The sequence below is a fragment of the Mauremys mutica genome, chromosome 9, assembly GCF_020497125.1.
Source record: "Mauremys mutica isolate MM-2020 ecotype Southern chromosome 9, ASM2049712v1, whole genome shotgun sequence".
In the NCBI taxonomy this organism is placed as follows: domain Eukaryota; kingdom Metazoa; phylum Chordata; order Testudines; family Geoemydidae; genus Mauremys; species Mauremys mutica.
This window is the reverse complement of record NC_059080.1, coordinates 11,676,970-11,700,524: the sequence shown is the minus strand read 5'-3', so window position 1 is coordinate 11,700,524 and position 23,555 is coordinate 11,676,970. Positions and strand designations below refer to the sequence as shown.

The 23,555-nt window shown below is 43.1% G+C and overlaps 1 protein-coding gene across 2 annotated transcripts in view; it reads left to right on the top strand.

The window, feature by feature from the left end:
* Positions 1 to 23,555, top strand: part of RNF128 (ring finger protein 128) — a 67,085-nt gene that overhangs the window by 21,664 nt on the left and 21,866 nt on the right. The window contains exon 1 of one of the 2 annotated variants that reach the window (XM_045031470.1): positions 2,461 to 2,917. The exons of the other annotated variant lie outside the window; for it this stretch is intronic. Coding sequence (XP_044887405.1) covers positions 2,485 to 2,917 — 433 coding nt within the window. The 5' untranslated portion in view covers positions 2,461 to 2,484. Of the gene's footprint in view, positions 1 to 2,460; positions 2,918 to 23,555 lie in introns of those variants that run through there. 2 annotated transcript variants of the gene reach the window in all.

The following is a 23,555-nucleotide window of genomic DNA, read 5'->3' as shown; positions in this document are numbered from 1 at the left end:
GAAAAGCAGGCCCAATGAGCCCATTCCTGGTTCATTAGAATTAATGAGAATTTTGTGATCGGCTGCAGTGGTTCAGGATCAGCCCAAACTCTATAATTAAAGAACAAATAGAATACACTTTTCCACATTTTAAAGGTTTCCTACTTGATCATCTTTGGAGAAATGTCTGTTCATTCTTATTTACAGTGTGTGTCATCTTTATCAAATATGTGCCTCTCACCAAGTCTTTGGGCACATGTTCTCTGTATATGAACAATAATTTCCAAGGTAAGACCTTGATCCTGCAAACTAATCTGCATGGGGGACCTGTATGCATGTGAAGCCCCATTAATTTCAGTGAGGCTTCATGCAGGCACAAGGGTCCATTTGAATGGAGCAGCTTCCAGGATCCAGGCCTAACATATTGACAATTATCAATAAAAATGAATTCCCCTTCACCCTCACCTCCCCAGTCACTTTAAGACCTAATTCTGCAAGTTTCTTAGCCCATCAATGGGACTCCTTAAGATCCCAACCCTTCACACACTTCGGCACATGGGACCAGTGGAACAACTCAGGTGCTTAAAGTTGAATACATGTGTAAATCTGAGGATTTGGGCCCATGTGACTATGAACTGGCAGGATAAGGCCCCTATAGTAACAGAACCAGAAAGTAATATACTACTACAGAGAAACAAACAAAAGGCACATGGATTAGCATTGCAGGTTATGTGCCATATAAATAAAATAAAAATAATGCAGGAACTAATAGTTGAAGCGATGGTTTTCTGTAAAATATTAAGACAGCACAATAAGCAGTGAGTGGACATTGTTTACACAGTGCAAATACATAATTAATAATAGCGAGCATTTCTATGGCACTTTACATTTACCGAGCGCACTGCAAACAGCTCTGTAATGCAAAGCAGAATGGGCATGTGGATAAACCCTGTGTGCCTGGTCGCAGCAATGACGGTGTAGAATGATCTGGCACTGTTCCACAGCACTGGTTAAGATGGCGGGGGAATCCCCCAGGAGAGAGACCCCTGTGGCTGTTCCCTGTGCTGCTGCTGTATCCCTGATGGGGGCAGTGGGGAAGTCTCATGGGGAGAGGCCCCTGCTGCTCTCTTCCTGGTTGGGGAGAACCCCACAAGGATTCCTCATGTTGGGGGATTCCAGGGGCTGTTGCTTGACCTTTCTTGGGGTATGACCATGGAGAAGTGTGTCTGGGTGGGAGGGTGCTCCAGAACTGTTTTTTCCCCTAGCTATTAGGGGAATCCCTAAGGGAGGAGCTGGTTAACAGGTTTCAGTGCTGCTTCCTGCTAACTATTTGTGTGTGTGTGTGTTGGGGGGGTTTCCCATGCTGGAAAAGGGTCTCAGTGCTCCTGCCTCCCAACTGGCAGGGAGGTGTCTGTTGGGGGCGGGGGCAGTATAGTGCTCTTGGCCAGAGAGAGGGTGCCTGTGTTGGAAGGGTCCCAGTGCAGCCCCCACCACCACCCCCTGGATGATGGGGGAATATCTGTGGAGGAAGGATCCCAGTGCAGCCTCCTCGCCAGAAGTGGGTGTCTATGGCCGATGGTCCTCCTTGACGCAGCCCCTTGGCTGATGGGGGAAGGGGGTGTTTGGCAGAGGGATCCCGGTGCAGCCCCCCTGCACCCTAGAATGAGGGGGGTGTCTGTGGAAGAGCGGTATCGGTACAGCTCCCCCCCCCCGGCCAGTCATGGGGTGTCTGTGACAGAGGGGTAGTGGTACAGCCCCCCCCAATGATAGGGTGTCTGTGGCAGAGGGGATCAGTGCAGCCCCCCACAGGTGATGGGGTGTCTGTGTTGGAGTATTGATACAGTCTCACACACCCCTGGTAATGGGGTATCTGTGGGGAAAGGGTATTGGTACAGTCTTGCACCCCCCGGTGGTGGGGTATCAGTTCAGCCCCCCAGGTATTTGTGGCAGAGGAGGATCAGTGTAGTCCTCCCCCTGCAGTGATGGGGTGTCTGTGGCAAAGGGGTGTCCGTGCAACCACCCCCAGGTGTCTGTGGCAGAGGGGTATGAGAACAGTCCCCTCCTCCCCCGTGTCTGTGGCGGAGGGGTATGAGGACAGCCCCCCCCGTGTCTGGGGCGGAGGGGTATCAGGGCAGCCCCCCCCCGTGTGTGGGGCGGAGGGGTATCAGGGCAGCGCCCCCCGTGTGTGGGGCGGAGGGGTATGAGGACAGCCCCCCCCGTGTCTGGGGCGGAGGGGTATCAGGGCAGCGCCCCCCGTGTCTGGGGCGGAGGGGTATCAGGGCAGCGCCCCCCGTGTCTGGGGCGGAGGGGTATCAGGGGCCAGGCAGCCCCCCCGGCCGGCGGCGGGTGTCTGTCTGCGGCGCTCCTACCCAGTCCATCCCCGCGGGGGCGGATGCGGGGGCGGGGCCGGCCCGCCCCTGCCGCGTGGGCGGGCCCGGCGGCGCAGTGAGGTGCTGAGAGCCTGGGCGCGCGGCGGCGGCTCAGTGGCTGCGGCTGGCGGCTGACATGCTCTCCTCGGCCGCGCTGCTGGCGCTGGGCGCGCTGCTGTGTCTGGGCCCGCAGCCCCCGGGTCGGGTGGCCGCCGCTCAGGCCATGTGGACCGCCTGGCTGAACGTGTCGTGGCGGGAGCCCGGCGGCGGCGGGAACCGCAGTGGCTGGAACGCGAGCGAGAGCGGCCTCTTCGGGCAGGACTCGCCGCTGCAGCGGGCGGCCGGGCTGCTGGTGCAGCCCGACGGGCCCGACGGCCTCAACGCCTGCAGCCCGCGCACCAACTTCAGCGAGGCGGGCGCCGGCCAGGCGTGGCTCGCCCTCATCCAGCGCGGCGGCGGCTGCACCTTCGCTGACAAGATCCGCCTGGCGGCCGAGCGCGGCGCGGCGGGGGCCGTGATCTACAACTACCGGGGCACGGGCAACGAGGTGCTGCCGATGTCGCACCCGGGTGAGTGGCGCGCGGGCTCCGGCCCCTGCAGGGAAAGGGGAGGGTCCCCCTCGGTGCCTGGGGCGGGGGGATCGTCCCCTCGTCAGCCCGCAGACTGGCCCCCCCCAGGTGCGCTGCGCACTCCCGCCGCTGGCATCTAGGGCACCGCCCCCGGCTCTGCTCCCTGTCCCCGGCTCTGCTCCCCGGGTTCTGGCCGGGCTTCCTTATCGCATGCTGCTGGCCTGGAGCTTCGGGGCAAACCCCGTGCGAGACTTCTCTGGAGCGCCCGTGGCGGGGGCCGGTGGCTTCCCCTTTCACGGGGCAGGGCATGGTGCCAGGGGCTGAGTGTCGGTGCTGCATTTTGGGATTCACGCCTTGCACCCGAAGAGGGCGTGGTGCTGAGCAGGTGTAGGGCAGTGGGGCCTCTGACCCCGCTGGCTTGCAAGCTGAATGCATGTGGCCAAGCAGGCAGCAGAACGGCTGTTGCTGTAATAATGAGTAAACAACCGGCCAGGTAAAGTGAACTGCCTTCATTAGAGCTCGACTTTTTCTCCCCAAGAGTGAGGTCCTCAGTAGTTTCTCCAGGGTCTGAACAGAGGGAGTTTGCCATATGCCAGTGGGAAGGAGAATCCACTCAGCGGCAGTGTGTGCAGGGAGTCAAAAGGGCAGTAAGTGGGTTCTAAGGATTGGCAGGATGTGGAGCAGGGCTGGAGTTTGGGAAAAATTGGGAGGCAAGGAGGAGCATGACCTTGATATAGAGTCATTGCAGAGACTAAAGTAAGGTTGACAGGAAGGCTGTCTTCCTGGGAGCTGTGGCTTGGACTGAAAGTGGAAAAAGGAGTGGGACAAGCCAGACAAAGGGGGGGGGGTGGACTATTGTCTCAGCAGTAAGATAGAAAGGAAGAGATTTGGGGGACAACATAGGGAGTAGGAATTCTGAGGGTTGGATGGCGGGGAGGAGACGGGTAAATTAATGATGGTCAGATGTTGCCAAGATTGCAAGCATGGGGGGGGGTGATGTAAGGGGGGAAAGGAGGAAGCTGGAGAGAGGGTTAACTAGTATTCTAGCTCTTGATTTTGAAAATGAGCTTCTGAACACAAACTGATCCAGTCCTGAGTCTCCGGACGGCTCCAGTGCTTACTGCTCAGAACTTTCCAAAGCTGTAGCAGAGTGAAAATGAACAGGAAGCACTCGGTTTTCAGCTGGGTGTTGGCCAGGGACAGATGGCATCTTTAGTCTGGCTAGTTTAGTCCCCTCAAGTGACTTTGATCTAAAAGATCTTGATTTTGATCTTCAAAAGACAGGAAATCCTCATGCTTACATGCCTGTTACTCTTTCCTGAACTCATACCAATGTATCAGCCTAAACATAGCTTGCCATTCAAGGCATTTTGTTGAATTTCTGATTGAATACATATCAGTGTTAAATACATAAGCAATAGCAGCTTAAACCTGAGCAGGTTGCTGCCTGAGTTCTCTGGGCTGGGAGAGCTGTGCATTGTCATATGGCAGCATGTGTTCAGACATACGGACTGGGGGTGGGAATTGTTTGGTTCTTTTTGCTACTAATCTAGTTAACTGTGCTCAGACTCTGCTTTTCAGTCAGTCTACCAAGGGGCAGAGAGAGAGGCTGATGTCTCCTCCAGACATTTTCTATTTTTAGTCACAGTATTCCCTGTATCCCACACAACAATGAACTCTGTATGGAATTAGTATGGGTCCCACCCTTTGATCTTCATGTGAATTCATTTTACACCTCACAACTTGTCCCTTGACAGGTTGAGTGGTGTTTCCATTACAAGTATCAAGCCTTTTTAAAGCAAATTTACCTTCTGCAGAAGTTGATGGCATGGGTTCCTTCCACTTGCCACAGAAAGTTTCTTATTTGCCACTGGTGAGTGGGTTCCCCCCCCTCCCCCAATTCCTTATTTTTCAAATGAAGACTTAACAGTTCGATAGTCATGGTAGTACAGTCAAGCTAAAATTTCATGGGAAGATATCTTAAGTTTGAGCACCGGAGAGGACATTAAGACTCTAGTAATGGAAAAAGTAGATGCTTCAAAGGAAGTTCTTTTCAGAACCTAATATTGTAAAGTATTAACTAAGCTAGCAAACTGAAACAAAAAGAGGGTGGCTTAAAACAAGACCTGAGAAACACCTGGTGAAAATGGGGAAAGATTATTTCTTCACTTTTCAAGTGTTAAGGATAAATGGCATTTGTGTGGCTTTTTCCTGTCTACTTTTCATAAAGCATTCTTGGGGTTTCAGTCTTCCAAGTTCCTGGACTTAGAGAAGATAAATACATTCATCCTGCTTTTTATCCCCTGTGATCTATAGATGAAGTTGGGGTGTGTAGAGAGTGTGTGTGCATGTGCAGGTAGCTGTTTAACTCAACAAATACACTGGTGACCCAGGGTTTTCCAAAGGTCCTCTTAAGAATCTTCTTGGTACACCCAGAATCCACATAAACATCTATGATGTGAAGAGTTAAAGGCAGTGTTCTAGCTGTGTTGGTCCCAGGGTGTTAGAGAGACAAGGTGGGTGAGATAATATTATTAATGTTTTTTTTAAATAGATACCTTTAGTAGACTCTGTGGCATCAACTTTAAGTAGCTTTTACAATCACTTAGGAAGTATTAAGTATCAGAGGGGTAGCCGTGTTAGTCTGGATCTGTAAAAGCAGCAAAGAATCCTGTGGCACCTTATAGACTAACAGACGTTATGGAGCATGCATGCATCCGATGAAGTGGGTATTCACCCACGAAAGCTCATGCTCCATAACGTCTGTTAGTCTATAAGGTGCCACAGGATTCTTTGCTGCTTTTAGGAAGTATTGAGGACAGAGTGATAGCAGTTCTATGAAAACTAGTTGCTACCAGTAATAAAGGTAACACATACTTAGCGCAAAACATGACTCATGTTTTGTGCTAATTCCCTTCTGAAAAGAAACTACATTGGAGAGAACCCGTGGCTTGCCTTCAGGGCTTTCTCCAAACAAGCATGCCTCTTTTGTAACTACTTAAATGCCGGAGGATGGCACTTCTGCAAAACTGTCTTATTGATACAACATCATGGGAGTGCATGGTAAAATACAGCTTCAAAAACACCAGACCCTGCCTAAGGAACTTAGTCTTTTTGTTGGTTCTGGACAGCATGTTAAGCCTTGTGCTGTAGTTAGTGCTTTTTTTAAACCCCATGGGACTCTGGCTAAAAATGAAGTGCATGGGGCAATCACTTTACACTTTCCTCCTGCATCATGTCTGTGGTTGTTCATGTGGACAAGGAGTAATCTTCCCTCATTTCAAGATGTATGTTGCCCTTTGAGAATGTAAATATATACAACATCACTCTTGTGTCTTGAAGATGTCTGGTTTCTTTGACAGAGCTTCTCAGAAAGGAGCTTCGCTGCCATGTGACTGGATATCTACTTAATGCCTATTCATGCTAATATCTATCAAGGGCTTTGCATGCATCCTTTTAAAAAGACTGTGTAAAAGACTAATGTGGCCCAAACAGACTTGCCTGAGCATGGGCTTAAGCAAAGTAATGTTTTAGGCAATGTTCTTAAGACTGGTCATAAACAGAGTAGCAGTCATTAACAGATCACCCTTAGTTTGGAATCTACTTATATCTGTAGCCAGATGTTAAACATTCTTCATTATCTTCTCTTAACACATGAACTTACAAGGATATTATGATGATATGATTATAGCATAACTATGATGTATTTTATACAAGATGGGTCATGTAAGATGTCATTAGAAAGGTTGTAATTTACTCAAAATTACTAAAATTAAGTGGCAGGTGAGGATGAACGTGAAATAAGGTGTAGAGGAGAAATAAGGAGAGCTGTTTGCTATTCGATCACTGTACATGTAACGTAACAACAAAACATGGAATTTGTGCACTTTCTAGTTCTTGAAATGAAGCATCCCAACAATGTGCCTGGGTTCTGACCTGAAGGGATTGTCATTAGGATTGAAAAGAGAACTTTGGTTCTGCAGTACCTGCACCTCAAACATTGTTCACCTAGATCACTGAACAGCCATCAGAGAGTAGCTACTTTTGATCACTGCTGACCTCTTGAACCAGTGTCCTAGGGATAGGAGCATCTCTTTATTAATCTGTTTAGCCTGCCAGTCCCCTCCATGGCATATTTTCCTTAAAATCCCAGTAGAAGGAGACTTGGTTAGCTTAATTGAACAAGCTCTTGTTCTCCATGGTGTGTGCTGTGCTTGAAAGTTCTCCCTCCCCTTTGCCCCTTGGGTATAGTTTTGAGTTTTAGGCCCAGGGACTCATACCACAATTGTTCAAGGTGTGGTGGTGATCCAGCATGATTCATTATGTGCCCTGGGGTATATTGAAAGTTCCTGTTCTATTTTTTCTCCATGCTTGGGCTTGGAAGTTCTAAGCCGGTGGATTCCAATATTTTTGTCTGAAGCTGTCCCTCTGTAATAATTGCCTTATGGTACCTCATAAATCCTTGCTCTGTGCCACGATAATTGGAGTACGTAATCTGCGGTGCTGCCATTCTCTCTTCTTGTGTTCTTTGTCTGACTTTGTCTCCTGTTTCTCACTGTTTCTACTTCATTACCTTTCCTGAGTCTTCTGATCTCTTCTCTCTCCCTACTCTCCAGTGCGAGATCCCCTGCTGTGTTTTCTGTTATCTGACTTCCAACTGCTATATTTCCTGTGTTTCGGCCCCTGACAGTGCTGGCCTTCTCTTCTCTTCCTAATTACCCTGCTTGCCGGGGACAGTGAATGTCTGGCCCGTAGCAGAGGGTAGAAATGCAAAGGAAGTGGTGCATGGAGCTGTGGTGATTCTGTGCAGTTCAGTGAAACTGTTGGCAAGGCAACAGAAGAAGCAGTGTCTTCTGCCAAGAAGGGGATGGCAATGTATCACTGTTTGTTCTTTGGGGAAGCAGTAGCAGGAAAGTAAATGGGAAGTGAAGTTAAGATATTAAAATGCAGTTCTTTTTCTAAAAAATAAATAAATATGTATCTTAATAGTTCTCACCCCTGTGTGTAGTCAGTCCTGTCTGCTGACTTGGGGGACGACTCTGCAACTGTTAGCGCTTTACAGCAGTACATGGAAGGAACTAGATTCTGTTCCTCCTACTGCATCGCTAACAGAATAATTTGAGTTCAGTCAGCTATCTGTCCATGCCTACTAAAGATCCTATGGGCACAATCTGACCCGTAAAAGCTTTTTATTACAGACGGTGATGCTTGGGAAGGAAAGAAACCATTTGACTCTTATTCCAGGCTCAGCTTCTGGGTCTGACAATTGGAAAATATACTTGTAAATGGAGCAAGCATATTTCATATGGAATTGCTGCTAACCTGAACATGGACCCTGTAATGCAATATCTGGAATCACACTTGGAGCAAGACAGACTGAAACAAGGAGGGAAAAACATGTACAGAAATAGCTTACTCACTAACTCCAAGGCCTTGGCTATCCTAGGATTTTTACCTCATAATTTCCCACCATGTGTATCACTGGTGTGACCCCTCCAGAGGGAGTAACAGTGGGAATCCTAGTGTAGAGATTACCAGGATTTTGCCTACTGTCATCTGGGGCTTCTCCAAAAGTCAGCTTTGTGTAAGTGAACTTTCAGCTCATTTTTTGTTGAAACCTAAATAAATGGTAAGTTGGAGAAGTGCAGCTTCATGATATTTGAAACTAAAATCTCACATATTCTGATTTGATTCTAAATTTATTGTAGGCATGCATGGAACAGAGTATTGCAGACAGCACTTCTGGGAAGATGTTGGTGCAGGGCAGTAATGCAGCCACATTGAGGGAGAATTGGAGCAGGTGGGGGGAATAGATTTCAGCCGAGGAAATGATGGTAAAAACAGGTGGGGCTGAAATTAGATACTGTTGCCGACACAAGAATATGCAAACTGTCTTCCTGTCCACTAAGAGGTTATGGATGGAAGCTTTCATGTACTGCCAGACAAAGAACAAAAGCCCTCTTGGATGGACTTGCACTTGTGTAATGTAAAATATTTTGACTCTTCTCTCCTTCACAGAATCTCTGTTGCCACAAAACTTTCCAACTTCTAATGTAGACTTATCTTCTAGACGTGCAATAAATGACTGTATTTTTTCCCATTGATTATCAAACTTATCTTTTGAGGTAGCATTCTTATTTAGAGGTTCAAACATTCCTGTACATTTAAGTAATGTTTATTTTTAATCATTTCACTTTAAGAGGCTTGCATTATTTAATTACTGTACACACATTGAGAGGGCCAGATAAATTCTGTTTTGTTTGCATCAGTCCTATGTCTAGAAATTAATGGTACGTCAGTTTGTCAATTACCATTTTAAAAACACACACAATACAAAAATAGCCAAATCAGATATAATATCCTACCTAATACCTTCCAGTATCTAAAATGCCAAGGATTTAATGGAGTCTGATGTCATATTTATTTAGTAACTTTGTAAGCATTGTATCTTATCAACAAATAAACTTCAGTTTTAATTATACTAATTTCAAATGATGGTACCTTTCTGTGGCAGGCTGAACATGGTTTCAAAGTATAATATTATTGGCTGGTAATTGCTGACCTCTGTAACTTATATTGGCCTTCAAAAGCAAACATGTGATTGGGGAAAGATTGAAACAGAGCAAGACTGAAGTACATAAAATGAGTTCAGTTAGCTTTAAAGGAGTCTTTAATAGACTTGAGAGAACCAGAATGTTAAGTGGTTTTCCTGTCAGGGTACATTAATAGCTGTGGACGTTCCTTAAGTGTTAAGAGTAATATGTCTTGAAGATCTGCAGAGAAAGTCCGATGTGATCATTTTTTCAACTTCCTTCAATGCTCAGATCATGACTCTGCTGGCCTTGAATCTGACTTTGTGAGTGCTATACCTGAGGGGGCCTGAGCAGACACTGGTCAGTCTGAAAAATAACCAACAAATGTATCAAGGAAAGAATGCTAGCCAAGCAGGAGTGTTGCTTTCATGAAGCGCAAAAGTCAAGAGGCACAGTTTCTGGGGTATCCTGTATTAACAAACTAGGACTAAAAAGGATCTGAGAGTCTAAACTTGGATCAATATATGAAAAAGAAGGTGGTGAGGTTAAAACCTCTAATGCCAATAGTAAAACTTGTACTGAAGGCATTAATTGCAACCAGCAAAAACAGCATACCATCTCTTAAGTTAATAGAGGAAGCAGTAGTCAGCAAGAAGACTAGCTGTGTCCTGTTCAGACTTGTTATGCAGCATGGTTTTTAGAAACAAGCAGTAAAGGAAACTAAACTCTAAAAGAGTAAAGGATTGAAATCAGTGGTAAGTATTGTGATTAGTATATCCGAAAGTAGCCTGTTTTTTAACACTATTTGTGAATGGTAAACAAGCAATCCTTTGCTCCTTTGAAAGAGAGCAGAATCATAGAAATGTAGGGCTGGAAGGGACCTCGAGATGTCATCTGGTCAACCCTCCAGGCTGAGGCAGGACCAAGTATAATTATACCATCCTTGACTGGTGTTAGACTAAGCTGTTACTAAAAACCTTGGATGACAGGGATTCCACAACATTCTGTGAAAGCCTGTTCAGTAACTAGTTATCTTTATAGTCTTTACTAATATCTAACCTAAATCTCCCTTGCTTCAGAGTAAGCTGATTACTACTTGTCCTACCTTGAGTGAACTTGGAGAACAATTGATTGCCATCCTCTTTATAAAAAAAAATATATATATATATATAGAGAGAGAGAGAGAGAGAGAGAGATATCTCTTAGAACTGGAAGGGACCTTGAAAGGTCATCAAGCTCTGCCTTCACTAGCAGGACCAAGTACTGCCCCGACAGGTTTTGTGGGGTTTTTTTTTTGCACCCCTAAATGGCCCCCTCAAGGATTGAACTTACAACCCTGGGTTTAGTAGGCCAATGCTCAAACCACTGAGCTATCCCTCCCTCCGCTAACTAATATCTAGCCTTAACATAGTCTTCAATATCAGGTCCCCCCTCGATCCTCTTTCTCAAGACTAAACATATCCAGTTTTTTAACCTTTCCTCATAGGTCAGGTTTTCTAAACCTTTTATCATTTTTGTTGCTCTCATTTGGACACTCTCCACTTTGTCCACATATTTCCTAAATTGTGGTGCCCAAAACGGCACAGTATTCCAGCTGAGGCCTCATCAAGGCCAAGCCTTACTTTCCATGTCTTATATATGACAGTCCTGTTAATACACACCAAAATGATACTGGTCTTCATAGCCAAATTGTGATCCACTATACCTTGGAGATCCTTTTCAGCACTACCACTGCCTAGTCAGTTATTCCCCATTTTTATAGTTATTCCTTTTTTTAATTAAGTGTAGTACTTAGCACTTGTCTTTATTTCATCTTGCTGATTTCATACAATTTCTCCAATTTGTAAAGATTATTTAGAATTCTTATCCTGTCCTCCAAAGTGCTAGCAGTGCCTCCCAGCTTTCAGCCGCAGATTTTATAAACATATTCTCCACTCCATTATCTAAGGTTTCAGAGTGGCAGCCGTGTTAGTCTGTATCCACAAGAAGAACAGGAGTACACCTCTACCCCGATATAATGCGACCCGATATAGCACAAATTCGGATATAATGCGGTAAAACAGTGCTCCGGGGGGGCGGGGCTGCGCACTCCGGTGATCAATGGAAGTTTGATATAACGTGGTTTCACCTATAACACGGTAAGATTTTTGGCTCCCAAGGACAGCATTATATCGAGGTAGAGGTGTACTTGTGGCACCTTAGAGACTAACAAACATCTGATGAAGTGGGCTGTAGCCCACAAAAGCTTATGCTCAAATAAATGTGTTAGTCTCTAAGGTGCCACAAATACTCCTGTTCTTTTTCCATTATCTAAGATACTAATGAAAATGTAGAATGGTACTGGACACAAGACAGATGCCCATAGGACCTCACCAGATCTGTCCTCCCAATCTGATAGCAAACAATTGATAACTACTCTTCAAGTACGGTCTTTCAACCAGTTATGCACCCACATTAAGAATACCATAAAGACTGTCTATGGTGGAAAATGGAGTTGTCTGTCAGTGTCAAATGTGGCTACCCTCATCTGCCTCAGCCATGGCTTGATGTGGTTTCTTTGCATGGCTCTGTGCTCAGACCAGACACAGCTGATTCAGAAAGAACACAACTGGATCCAGAACTCTTAAGTTCATCTCTGCACCAAGTAAAAGCCACTTGTGAAAGTTTTCACTGTCTTGAGCTTGTAACTTCTTGTGTCCACAAATAGCTGTCATATAAATAGTAATTAAAATGTCTGAGCCGCGTACAGTATAAGGTGGCTTCTCCACAGCATGGGTGAGCCAAAGAGTTGCAGCTTCAATAGGTTATTAGCTCTCTGATACAATGCAGTGCCTTGTGTTCGGGGAGTTTTCAGACTCTTGGAATGCACTGGTACTGCCCAAGGTGTGGTTATGGTGGTTTAGCTGTACTAAAGCAGTTATGTCTAACACTGTTGCTCTTTGGATTTACTAAACAGTTGCAATGACAAATGATGAAATAAAAAATGTAATGAAGTCAGTTACTGTAAGTATTTACTAACCTAGTGGTCTTTCTTGCCAACTGCATCGCATTGTTGGCTCATACCTTGCAAATCCTACATAGCCTAACAGGTTGATAACATTGCATTTTGAACATGACAGCAAGCAAACATTGTTTGACTGTAGTCAGAGACTTGGGAAGCCATTCCATTAATGCATCTTTCAGTTGAACCTGCATATTGTCTAGGGGCTGTAGGATGTAGAGAAACTCACTGTGACAAAGCAAACTAAGAGTTGTCTCTGGCTGAAGAACTCCTGGAGGAGTATGCCAGAGGGGATTAAAGAGAATTCAGTTACTGTACTGATTTATTAGAAAACAAAAGTGATTTTGTTATTTGTAGTGAAATTTAATTGCATCTCTGAAGAGGTACACGGGAAACAATTTCACTTATTTCTGTGAGTCCTGGATAATATTTAGGTTGGATGAAAGCTTGATCCAGTAACTGAAGTATATACAGCACATCACAGTACAATGTCAGGAAGAAATATTGGTGGTGGTGAACTTAATCTCATTTGAACAGAATAAATAGTATATTTTACAAAGCCAAAACTACTAACAGTTACTGAATAAGGTTAGTGAAGAGCTTTCAGAAAGGAGTATTGAACAGGCTCCATGAACTTGGTTTCCCCAGAGGATTTTTTTTATGCTGTTCACTAGACAGGAAAGGCAATGCTTTAACTTTGTAAATTTCACTGAAGAAAAGGCAATGAGCTGTCTGTAGAACATCCTGTCTTCAGATTTTGAAATCTCCAGCTAAAATACTACACTAACAATGCAGTAAAGGCTGACATTTTAAACATCATTAAATGTTAGGCCCTGGCTCTTCATGTCAAGCTATAGTAACATTTATATTAACCTACCATTGAGGGACAAGATATTTTTGTTAATTGTGAGATTCATCTCACAAGTGATCACTTATAATTCAGTTTAATCAAATCTGAGAAATAGAACTGGAGACTATGGAAAATCACAGAACATGACGTATCCCCTTCTGTCTCTTCTGAATGCTTAGCTTTCAGTCAATGTTTTCAGCCCTTGTGGAAATGACTTTCCCTGCCTACTGTAAATCAATGTATTGGTGGGCTATGAAGGTAACCTTGCAGAATAATCTCTTGACAAACAAGGGTGGTGGTGGCGGCAGCAGCAACAGCAAATATGTATAATATATGTGCCGGCCAAGTTAGGAGTTGGCGTGTCAGTTTTGTTTGCACCCATTGAAATCTTGTAGGTTTAACATGCAGGACTTAAATGCTTTATACTGTGTATGCCTTGGAAGAATTCTTCCTACAGAATGCTGACTCAAAAACAAAAAATTCCCTCACCAAGCCAATTCGGTTGCACTTTGAGTGCTCACTGGATATCCTTTGTGCAGCTTCTGAAACAAGAGCTGAAGCACTTTTTAGACTTTGCAGTGTCTTCCTAGAGAGAATTTGGAATTAAATAGGGGACAAAATCTATAGCTCTGGGCTTGATACAGAAATTACTGAATGAGGTTCTATGGCTTTTGTGCAGGAGATTTGACTAGATCATGATAATCCCTTCTGGCATTTATAATCTATGAATCTATAAGGCACAGAGGAAGAAGGATATCAAGGGAATTAGTTAAATTTGCTGGAGTTTTTGAATCTGTATTGAGGGGTGTGGGGCTCTGTCTAGGGTCCTAGTTGAGGAAAAATCTAGATAAAGATGCAGCCAGAAGCATTTTAATTCCATTGTATTTTCCTTTCATTTTTACACATCTCTTCTGTTGGCTGTGACACCTGACCCTTTATTGTGGCAGCCATTCTTGTTTTACTGGAAAGTATTTCTTCTGGTAGAATGACTGTCCAGTCTCCAACTCTGGCTTTTCTTTACACTTCTGTTCAGTCTGTACCCCTATTTCAAAACACAGAAATTGTCAGAGTGAAACCAACTTGTACTCAGAGTTTGCTACCTTACTTCTGGCAAAGGAGGTTGTTAACCTATAGTACACTTCACACAATTAATACTATATCATTGTTGGAGGGGGTTGCTTCCTGTCCCAGATAGTGACCAATTTCTAACCGAGGTCATCCAGCCGATGTTCAAACTCTTATGTTCTCACTCTGTGTCCTTCATGTGCTGCATGAAGTGGGTTAAAATGAGATGGTGACTCCTGCACTCTGAGCAGGTACTACATCTAAGACGGGGTAGGCAACCTATGGCACGCATGCCAAAGGTGACACGCGAGCTGATTTTCAGTGGCACTCAGACTGCCCAGGTCCTGGCCACCGGTCCGGGGGGATCTGCATTTTAATTTTAAATGAAGCTTCTTAAACATTTTAAAAACCTTATTTACTTTACATACAACAATAGTTTAGTTATACATTATAGACTTACAGAAAGAGACCTTCTAAAAACATTAAAATGTATTACTGGCATGCAAAACCTTAAATTAGAGTGAATAAATGAAGACTCGGCACATCACTTCTGAAAGATTGCCGACCCCTGATCTAAGATATGCTATACTTTAACTAGGGTTGTGGTTGACTATCCATCACTGGAAGCGTTATGTGATCTAGACTGTCTTTTTATAAGAGATGCAGTAGTTCAAACAAGAATTAATTCAGAGAAGCCCTGTGGGCTGTGTTATGCAGGAGGTCAGACCAGATAATCACAGTGGTCATTCTGGCTTTATAATCTATAGAGCAGGACTATCAATATTTGGATGCCTTTGCTTGGTGGGGAGACTAGGACTTCTGTCAGCTCACTGCTGATATATCAGTGCTTTAATGTCTGACTTTTTTCTTGCTGCTGCTATTAGTGGCAGTGCCCTAATTAGAAAAGTTACCTGAGTGCTACATGTCATGCAGTCATTCTGTACTGTTCCCTTTCTCTTCTTCCTTTCTTGTGCTTGCAAGAAATGATTAATGCATGGGAAGAATGGTGGAGGTGGGGTTAATATTTAAGCAGTTTGGTGACACACCCCTGCAGTTGCAAGGGCACTGTTGTGCTACAGAGAAGTATAATAAAATCTTCTCCTTTCCACACACCTAGTGTGGAGGATTTCACTAGCAACTGAACATTGAATAGTCCTGATACTCTCTTTGAGTGTTTCGCTTCTGAGGGAAACTAACTTGACATATGTTTCCTTTTTTAAAGGTTCTGGGTAATGCAGCTTGCTCTTGAGACCACCTGCTAGCCTTTGGTTTTTGTTTTGCTTGTTTTTTAAAAAACTGCATCTCTCCATTAAATATTTTCTGTCCCTGATGCATAAAGACTTGTAGTATCGGGGAACCAGACTATGCAAAGTGCCATTTACTGCACAAAGTTAACTGAAAATGGGGTGGTTTTTCCCTTATCTTTCAATTATAGTCATCTTAGGTGGCATGTGAACAGGGAAATACTTTTCAGAAAGTGGTTTGCTTTAAAACCTGGACACTATTCTAGGAGCGTGGTTCTTGCCATACTTCCAGATTGTGGCACATTTTGATCTGTTTCCTTGTTGCATCACCAACATCATAGCTTTTATTTGATGGCATTCACATCTGAAATGGTGTCATTGTCTCACCTTAGTCTGACTAAACTAGGAAAACTGAAATGTTTCCCATTCCTCAGGCTCTCATCCTTATTCTAAACAGGATGAGTGGGCATTATGAAGAGTTCCTTCATTAAGCAGCTTCTGCCTCAGAAGATGTTTGAATTGGAGGCAAGTGTGTGCTGAGGTGAGATAATGTATGGCATTCTGAGTAACTTGGATACCTTGCCGAAAAAGCTTCCTGTTTTGCCGGTCACTAGGAGATTCATGACCTGTGGAATTTAAGTTTCTGTGTCTGTTTACCACAGTAGATTTGAACACAAGATAAATCAGCGACGCTTACAAGATGGTGCCTGTTTCTCCTGTAATGCTGGATACCTTCCTTTCTGCTAAAACTAACATTACAGGCTGGTTCTAGATTGCCTGAAGTGGTTTATTCTAGTTTTCATCAACAAGAATCCAGTATGGCTCTTCTTATTTTGCCCTGGCAAGAATATATACGAGTAGCATTTGGGACTAATGTTATGACTTGCGTTTTAGTTATAATATAAAGTCATAATATGACTTGCGTGTGAGATAATATAACAAACCCTTTTTGCATGCCTGGACAACCAGGTGTGGTGATATGATAGGGAATTGCTAATAGGTTAAACTGACTGTGCTGTGTAATATATGATGTCTCTTTCTTGAAGTGCAGAAAATGTTGGTTTGGCCTCTAGTGCTGTCTGGTTACACTATTGGATTTTAATCCAATAAAGATAAACCATATAAGAGACTAAAGTAATCTCAAAATCAGGGCTTTGGAGCGGAGCACAGAGCTGGAGTACGGAGCAGCTCCGGAGCAGTGGAGCGGCAGGTTTTTGCCTGGAGCGGAGCCGGAGCACAGCTCCAAAGCCCTGGTCAAAATCAGGGCTTTTCTGGCTTGGGAAAACAGCACATTGCAGGTAGGGTGACCAGATGTCCTGATTTTATAGGGACAATCCCAATATTTGGGGCTTTTTTTAATATGGGCTCCTGTTTCTTCCCTCCATCCCCTGTCCTGATTTTTCACACTTGCTATCTGGTCACCCTACATGCAGGGCACCTGCATTAGGAGCTGCACTGGTCAAGCTACATCAGCTAGATAAAGGGTAGTCAGTTTTTTTGGTCAAGGTCCACATTTCTTGGTCAAGGTATATTCAGGGTCCAGACTCTGGAGAAAATAATTTTGAAAGAATCAGTAATGATAATAAGTAAATAAAAGATTTTGGGGTCTGTTCAAAAGCATCTCGTGGTCCAGCTTTGGCCCGGGGCCTGCCTATTGAGTATCCTGGCTTGGACTTCATTTCAGACTTAGTGATTTCAAGAATAAGATTTAACAAGGTCACTACACGCTCGGGGTGAGGACTAGCACTTCTTTGGCTAAGACCTTCTATATTGTGCACATGTGCTGTGCTGACATCCTTGTTTACATTTTGGTGTTTTTCCATTCTGTAGTGCTCCTAACAGATTGGTTACCTGTGTTGAGGTCTTGTACGCTAGGGACGAGGATGAGACCATCACAATTTTGACCTCACAAAGAGATGTCATACAGTGACTTAGCAGTCAGAGGTTCTGCCTAAATGATAGCAAAGATCTCAAACTGCACTGACAACTGTGTTGACTTTTCCATTTGCATGTGACACAACTTAGTTCTAGAATGAAAAAGAAATATTTTGTTCATCTCCTTACCTTGCCTTCAGTGCAGCAGAGAATTGCATACACGCAGCTTGGGTGGTAGAAAAAGATTGGCTGGAGGATCGGGATAACAGCTTCATGATTGAGAGTTTCATTGGCATACTTGCACTGGTTGTCTTGGTAGCTTATATAGGTTTCCTGTGTAGCTACATTCTCTGAATATCTCTAATTTAATTTTAGGGAACCTATATTTCTAGATTAGAAGTCCCTCTTTCTGCCAGAAATCATGCTACAGTACTTAGTCTACTGTTGCAAAACAGTTGCTGGCTCAAATAAATAAATTCTTGAAAACATTACAGTCCACTTCTAAGGGCTCTCAGAGCTGTGACAGTTGAGTCATTTGATTGGTCCTCTTCCAAACTGGCTGCATTTAATTCACTTCACAAAAAGGAGACCTTTTATTATTAAATTCTTTACATTCTGGGGTTCTTGGCTTGTTTGAACTCCAAGACACTCCCACTACAGGATTAAAAGCTTCTTTCAGGCATTAGCTATTAGTATTCTGGTAGTGCCTGAAACATTGTACATGTACAGGAAGATGACTTTCCTAAGTATCTCTAAGCTAATAGTTTCTCTGAAGATTTTTACTAAAGTGTGGTACTTGAGACTTGAACTGTGCAAATGCTTAACTTATTAGTTCTGTTGCTGTATATATATTCAAGTATTTAAAAGGAGTTGAGACCCAAGCTGAATTTAGTAGGGGAGAGTTTCATACCACTTTAGCATTTTAATCAATATATATTAAAGATGGAATCCTCAATGTCAAAATATTTTTGATGTAGCTTTCATCAAATATCTGACTTTTCACCATATGAAGTGGGTTCTAGGCCACGAAAGCTTATGCCCAAATAAATTTGTTAGTCTCTAAGGTGCCACAAGGACTCCTCATTGTTTTTGCTGATATAGACTAACATGGCTACCACTCTGAAACTTTTTCCCTTTGAGGATGCAGAAGCAATAGTTTACTGAAGCACTTACAAATAAGTTGCTGTCACTTTGTAGTGTGTTAGCCATGTGGTGCAAGGAAAAGGGATCTTCTGACACTGATTACTGGAACCAGTAGTTGTCAGGAGTAGAGATGGCTATAAGATGACAATTCCATTTGTGAAGTATTTCAAAACTTTGTCGTCTTTTCATTGGAATAAAACCCACAAATTTCAAATTTCTCCAAATAAAAACTTTTAAAAGCTGCATTTTGGGTAAATCAAAGTGTTTTGATTTATATTATCAAAATACTTTGTGCAGTGGTGGTGTAGCCAAGCTGGCCCCAGGATATTAGAGAGACAAAAGGTAGGTGAGGTAATATCTTTCATTGGACCAACTTCTGCTGCTGAGATACAAGCTTTTGGGCTTACACAAAGCTCTTCAAGACCTGAAGAAGAGCTCTGTGTAAGTTCAAAAGCTTGTCTCTCAGCAGCAGAAGTTGGTCCAATGAAAGATATTACCTCACCCACCTTGTGTCTCTATCAAAATACTAGAAGTCAAAACAAAGTAGCTTCACAAAGTCAACATGTTTTAATTTCAGAATGCCTCCCTCTTAAAGGACTCATTAACTGCCAGTTAATTATTCACCAAGTTCTTTAATTTTAATGTCACAGATAAGAGACTTCAGTATCATCCCCTGAGTATTCAGATGCATTTCGCAATGTTATCCATGAGTATTGCATATCAGGAAGTGTCAGCCAAATGTTAGCCTTTTCATTTCTCCTCAAAAATGTTGAATTGGATGGGTGACTTTGTCCTGGGAAGCAGTGACTCTGAAAAAGATTTGAGGGTGGTGGCAAAAAATCACCTGAACGTGAACTCTCAGTGTAATGCTGTGGCAAATGGGGCCAATGAAATCTTTGGATGCATAAACAAGGAAATCTTGAGGAGTAGTAGTGCTGTTGTTTTACTTTTGTGTTTGACACTGGTGTGGCCGCTGCCGGACTATTGTATCCAGTTCTGCTGTCATCAGTTCTAAAAGAATTGTTGGTCAGAGAGGGTGCAGAGTAGAGCCCCGAGAATGATTAAAGGATTAGAAAACATGCCTTATAGTGATTTGAGTTTCTTGGGTTAGCCTTTGGCAAATTGTTCCAATTGTTATGGTGGATTCTCCATTGCTGGCAATTTTTAAATCAAGATTGGTTGTTTTTCTAAAAGATGTGCTCTAGGAATTATTTTGGGGAAGTTTTATAGCCTGTCAGGTTCCATCTGGCCTTAGAATCTATGTTCTCCTCATTCTATTAGGAACACATACTAACGCTAATGATTCCATGGTTAGCCTTAGAAATACAAGGTATGATAGTTGTTCAGTGACTGTTAGTACATGTTTTCCAATTTAATTACTGCATTTAAGAAACTCATTCAGATCTAGAAAAGTTACTAACTTCTTATGCTGCTATAAAAAATAGTGTGCAACTCTGAAGTAGGAATGTTGATTAGCCATTCCTGAGCGGTTAATAGGAGGGTATCTTCCCTCTCCCTCCCCCCCCCGCCATGTTGAAAAACTTCATATATAAGCAGTGCTGCGATTTGTATGCATTAATGAATGCATGAAGAGTAAGAAACATAGGTTTTTCTGAAAGGAAAACTGAAGTGAATGTTTCAGATAGCAAATATTTGCTGGAGAATACATTGACTTTTCAAGTAATTGGGGAAACATTCATCTCTTGATGACAATTCTGCAGGAGTTAAATTTTTCTAATACTTGTCATTAAGCTCCATTCAGTTGTGTTACATCATGTACTGAAGTTAGCCATAGGAATGAATGAAGAAAGATAAATGCTATAGGGACACTGTTTGAGACCTACATGGCGGTAACTAGATCTTATTTCAGCATCCTACAGCAAAAGGAATAGACCTGAAAGTGCACCAACAAACTTGATTTTTAATTATTTACAATCATGTAAGGAAGATGTTGGACGCACATGAAGCTTTTCAGTTATGAGGAGAACAAGAAAGTCTTGTTCCCTGCTGTTAAATTGGGTGCACAGTCTGGAGGTGGTGATGTGCTGGATTCAACCTGTAGAAGCCTGCACTAGAGCCAAAGTGTGGCAGAACTTCAGCATGGAAACTTCAGCATGGAAAGTACACTGCTATAGCAACTCCCTCTTTTCTCTCGAGGGAAAATATGCCTAGCAAAGCAGAAAGTATCTCAAAGGAATAGTCATTACAAAAGCAAGACTGGGGTGAAGTTTGAACAGAATAACAATAAACAGAAAAAGCTGTTTTATCCAGCACTTTACCAACTGGAAAGCTCTAGAAACTGGTATTTCCAGGTTCCAGATCCAGGCAGTGCTCACCTTGGGTCTCTCCTTGCAAGCAGCGACATGTCCCTGCTGCTCCTAGGAGGAGGAATGGCCATGGGGGCTCCGTGTGCTGCCAGTGCCATGAGCATTGGCTCCACAGCTCCCATTCGTCAGGCACCGGGGCCAATGGGAGCTGTGGGGTTGGCACCTGCGGGTCGAGGCAGTGTGCAGAGCCGCCTGGCTATGCCTTCGCCTAGGAGCAGCAGGGACATGTCGCTGCCTGTGGAGCACTGCCCAGATCCGGCACCCTGTACTCCCCAACGCCTAGCCCCAAGCTCCCTCCTCCACCCAGACTCCCTCAATTGATAAGTGTAAGTCAATTTATTCCAAAGCCTCCTGTATTGACACCTCAACCTGGGACAATCCCTCAGATTTCTCACCTAAAAAAATGGCTAATGTGTGGGAATCTCCTTCACATTTTCTTCATTGAAGACCAATGCAAAGAATTCATTTAGCTTCTCCACAATGACCTTGTCTTCCTTGAGTGTTCCCTAAGCACCTTGATTGTCCACAGGCCACACTGATTGTTTTGTAGGCTTCCTGCTTTTGCTGTACTTTAAAAAAAAAAATTGCTGTTAGTTTGAGTCTTTTGCTAGCTGCTTTTCAGACTATAATTAGGCAGGCCAAAAAATACTTTACTTGCCAGTTTATGCTCCTTTCTATTTTTCTTAGTAGAATTTGACTTCCAATTTTTAAAGGATGCCTTTTTGCCTCCAACTGCTGCTTTTACTCTCTTTTGCCATGGTGGTCCTCTTACTGTTCATTTTAATTTGGGGTATACATTTAATTAGCCTCTTATGTTTTTTAAAAGTTTGCTTGCAGCTGACAGGCATTTAACTCTTGTGACTGTTCCTTTTAATTTCCATTTAATTAGCTTCCTTATTTTTGTGTAGGTCCCCTTTCTGAAGTTTAATGCTACTGTGGTCGGCTTCTTTGGTATTCACATGCCCTCCCAGCCCCAAGGATGTTAATTTTAATTATATTATGGTTACTATAACTGAGCAGTTCAGCTGTTTTCACTTCTTGCTCCACTTAAGACTAAATCAGGAATTGTCTCTCCCCTTGTGGGTTTCAGGACTAGCTGTTCCAAGAAGCAGTTATTAATGGCATCTAGAAACTGTATTTCTGCATCCTGTCCTGAGATTACATGTACCCAGTCAATATGGGGATAGCTGAAATCCTCCATTATGGAGTTTTCTGTTTTTATAGCCTCTCTAATCTCCCTGAGCATTTCACAATCACCATCCTGGTAAGGTGGTCAGTAGTCTATTCCTACTGCTATAGACTATTATTATTCAAGCATAGAATTTCTGTCCATAGGGATTCTAAGGCAGTTTGATTAATTTAAAATTTTTACTATGTTAGTCTATGCTTTCTTTCACATATAGTGCTGCTCCCCCACCAGCACAATTTATTCTGTCATTCCTATATATTGTGTACCCTGTTGTGTCCAATTGATTGTCGTCATTCCATCAAGTTTCTGTCATGGCTGTTATATCAATATCCTCATTTAATATCAGGCAGTCAAATTCACCCATCTTGGTATTTAGACTTCTAGCATTTGCATACAGCACTTATAAAATTTGTCACTTTTTGGTTGTGTGCCTTCATGTAATGTAATTGAATGGGGACTCTTTTTCATTTGACTGTTTTTCTTCAGCTCCTACCTGTACTTTATCAATTTTTATGCTCTCCTTTTGTCTAGGATATAGAGAATCCCAGTTAATAGATCCGCCCCATGGGATATCTGTGATCAAACCACGAGACTAAAGCAAATAAGGATAGAAAATAACTCTGAACAGCTTTCTGACTTGATTTGTTATTGGCACGACCTGATCTTACTAATTTTCTCTGCAATTGAACTTATGAAAGCAACAACCATTCTCTCTCCTTTTTTTTTTTTTTTAAGGGACTTGACCTGTACTTAATTACTATATCTACTTGTAATACTTAATTAAAACTTGCAGTATATTAGACACTGAGTCAGTTTGGGGTGACTTAATATGTAACCAACCTTGGTGCATAGTTCTCATCCTAGAACATTTTTTGAATAAAAAATCAGTTTCGCCACACAGGAGATGCTAGATAGACCCAATGCTGAATATATTTAGTAGTTTGGAGCAAAAGCAGTATATCAGTTTGTAGTGCAGTGAGTGCCTTGACTACAGAGAAAGCACCTTTTATTAAATTTTTATCATAAGAAAATTAGAATCAGCAAAGTTTGGGTGAGGTTCATTAAATGGTAGTCTCCTACAACTGTAGTAAAAGTGTGTGATCAGAAGACTGACTAAATATGGACCTTCTTAACCACTCCTGCTCCCTGAGTGCATTCTGAGTCATATCTACTTAATTTACTGACACAAATGTGTAAATAATAGCACCGCAGCTCTGCCAACACAGCTCTGCCATGAGACTCTTATCTAGGTGGTGTTTAAAGTAAATTTTTACCTGGATTTATTCGTAGTGTGGAGGAGAGGACTGATTGGGTACAGTTTAAGATGACTTGCTGCTTGTCCCACGTTTGCTTCACTCCTTTTAGGAATTCATTTACATTATAAAAAAGACAACCATTCAGGTACTTCTGG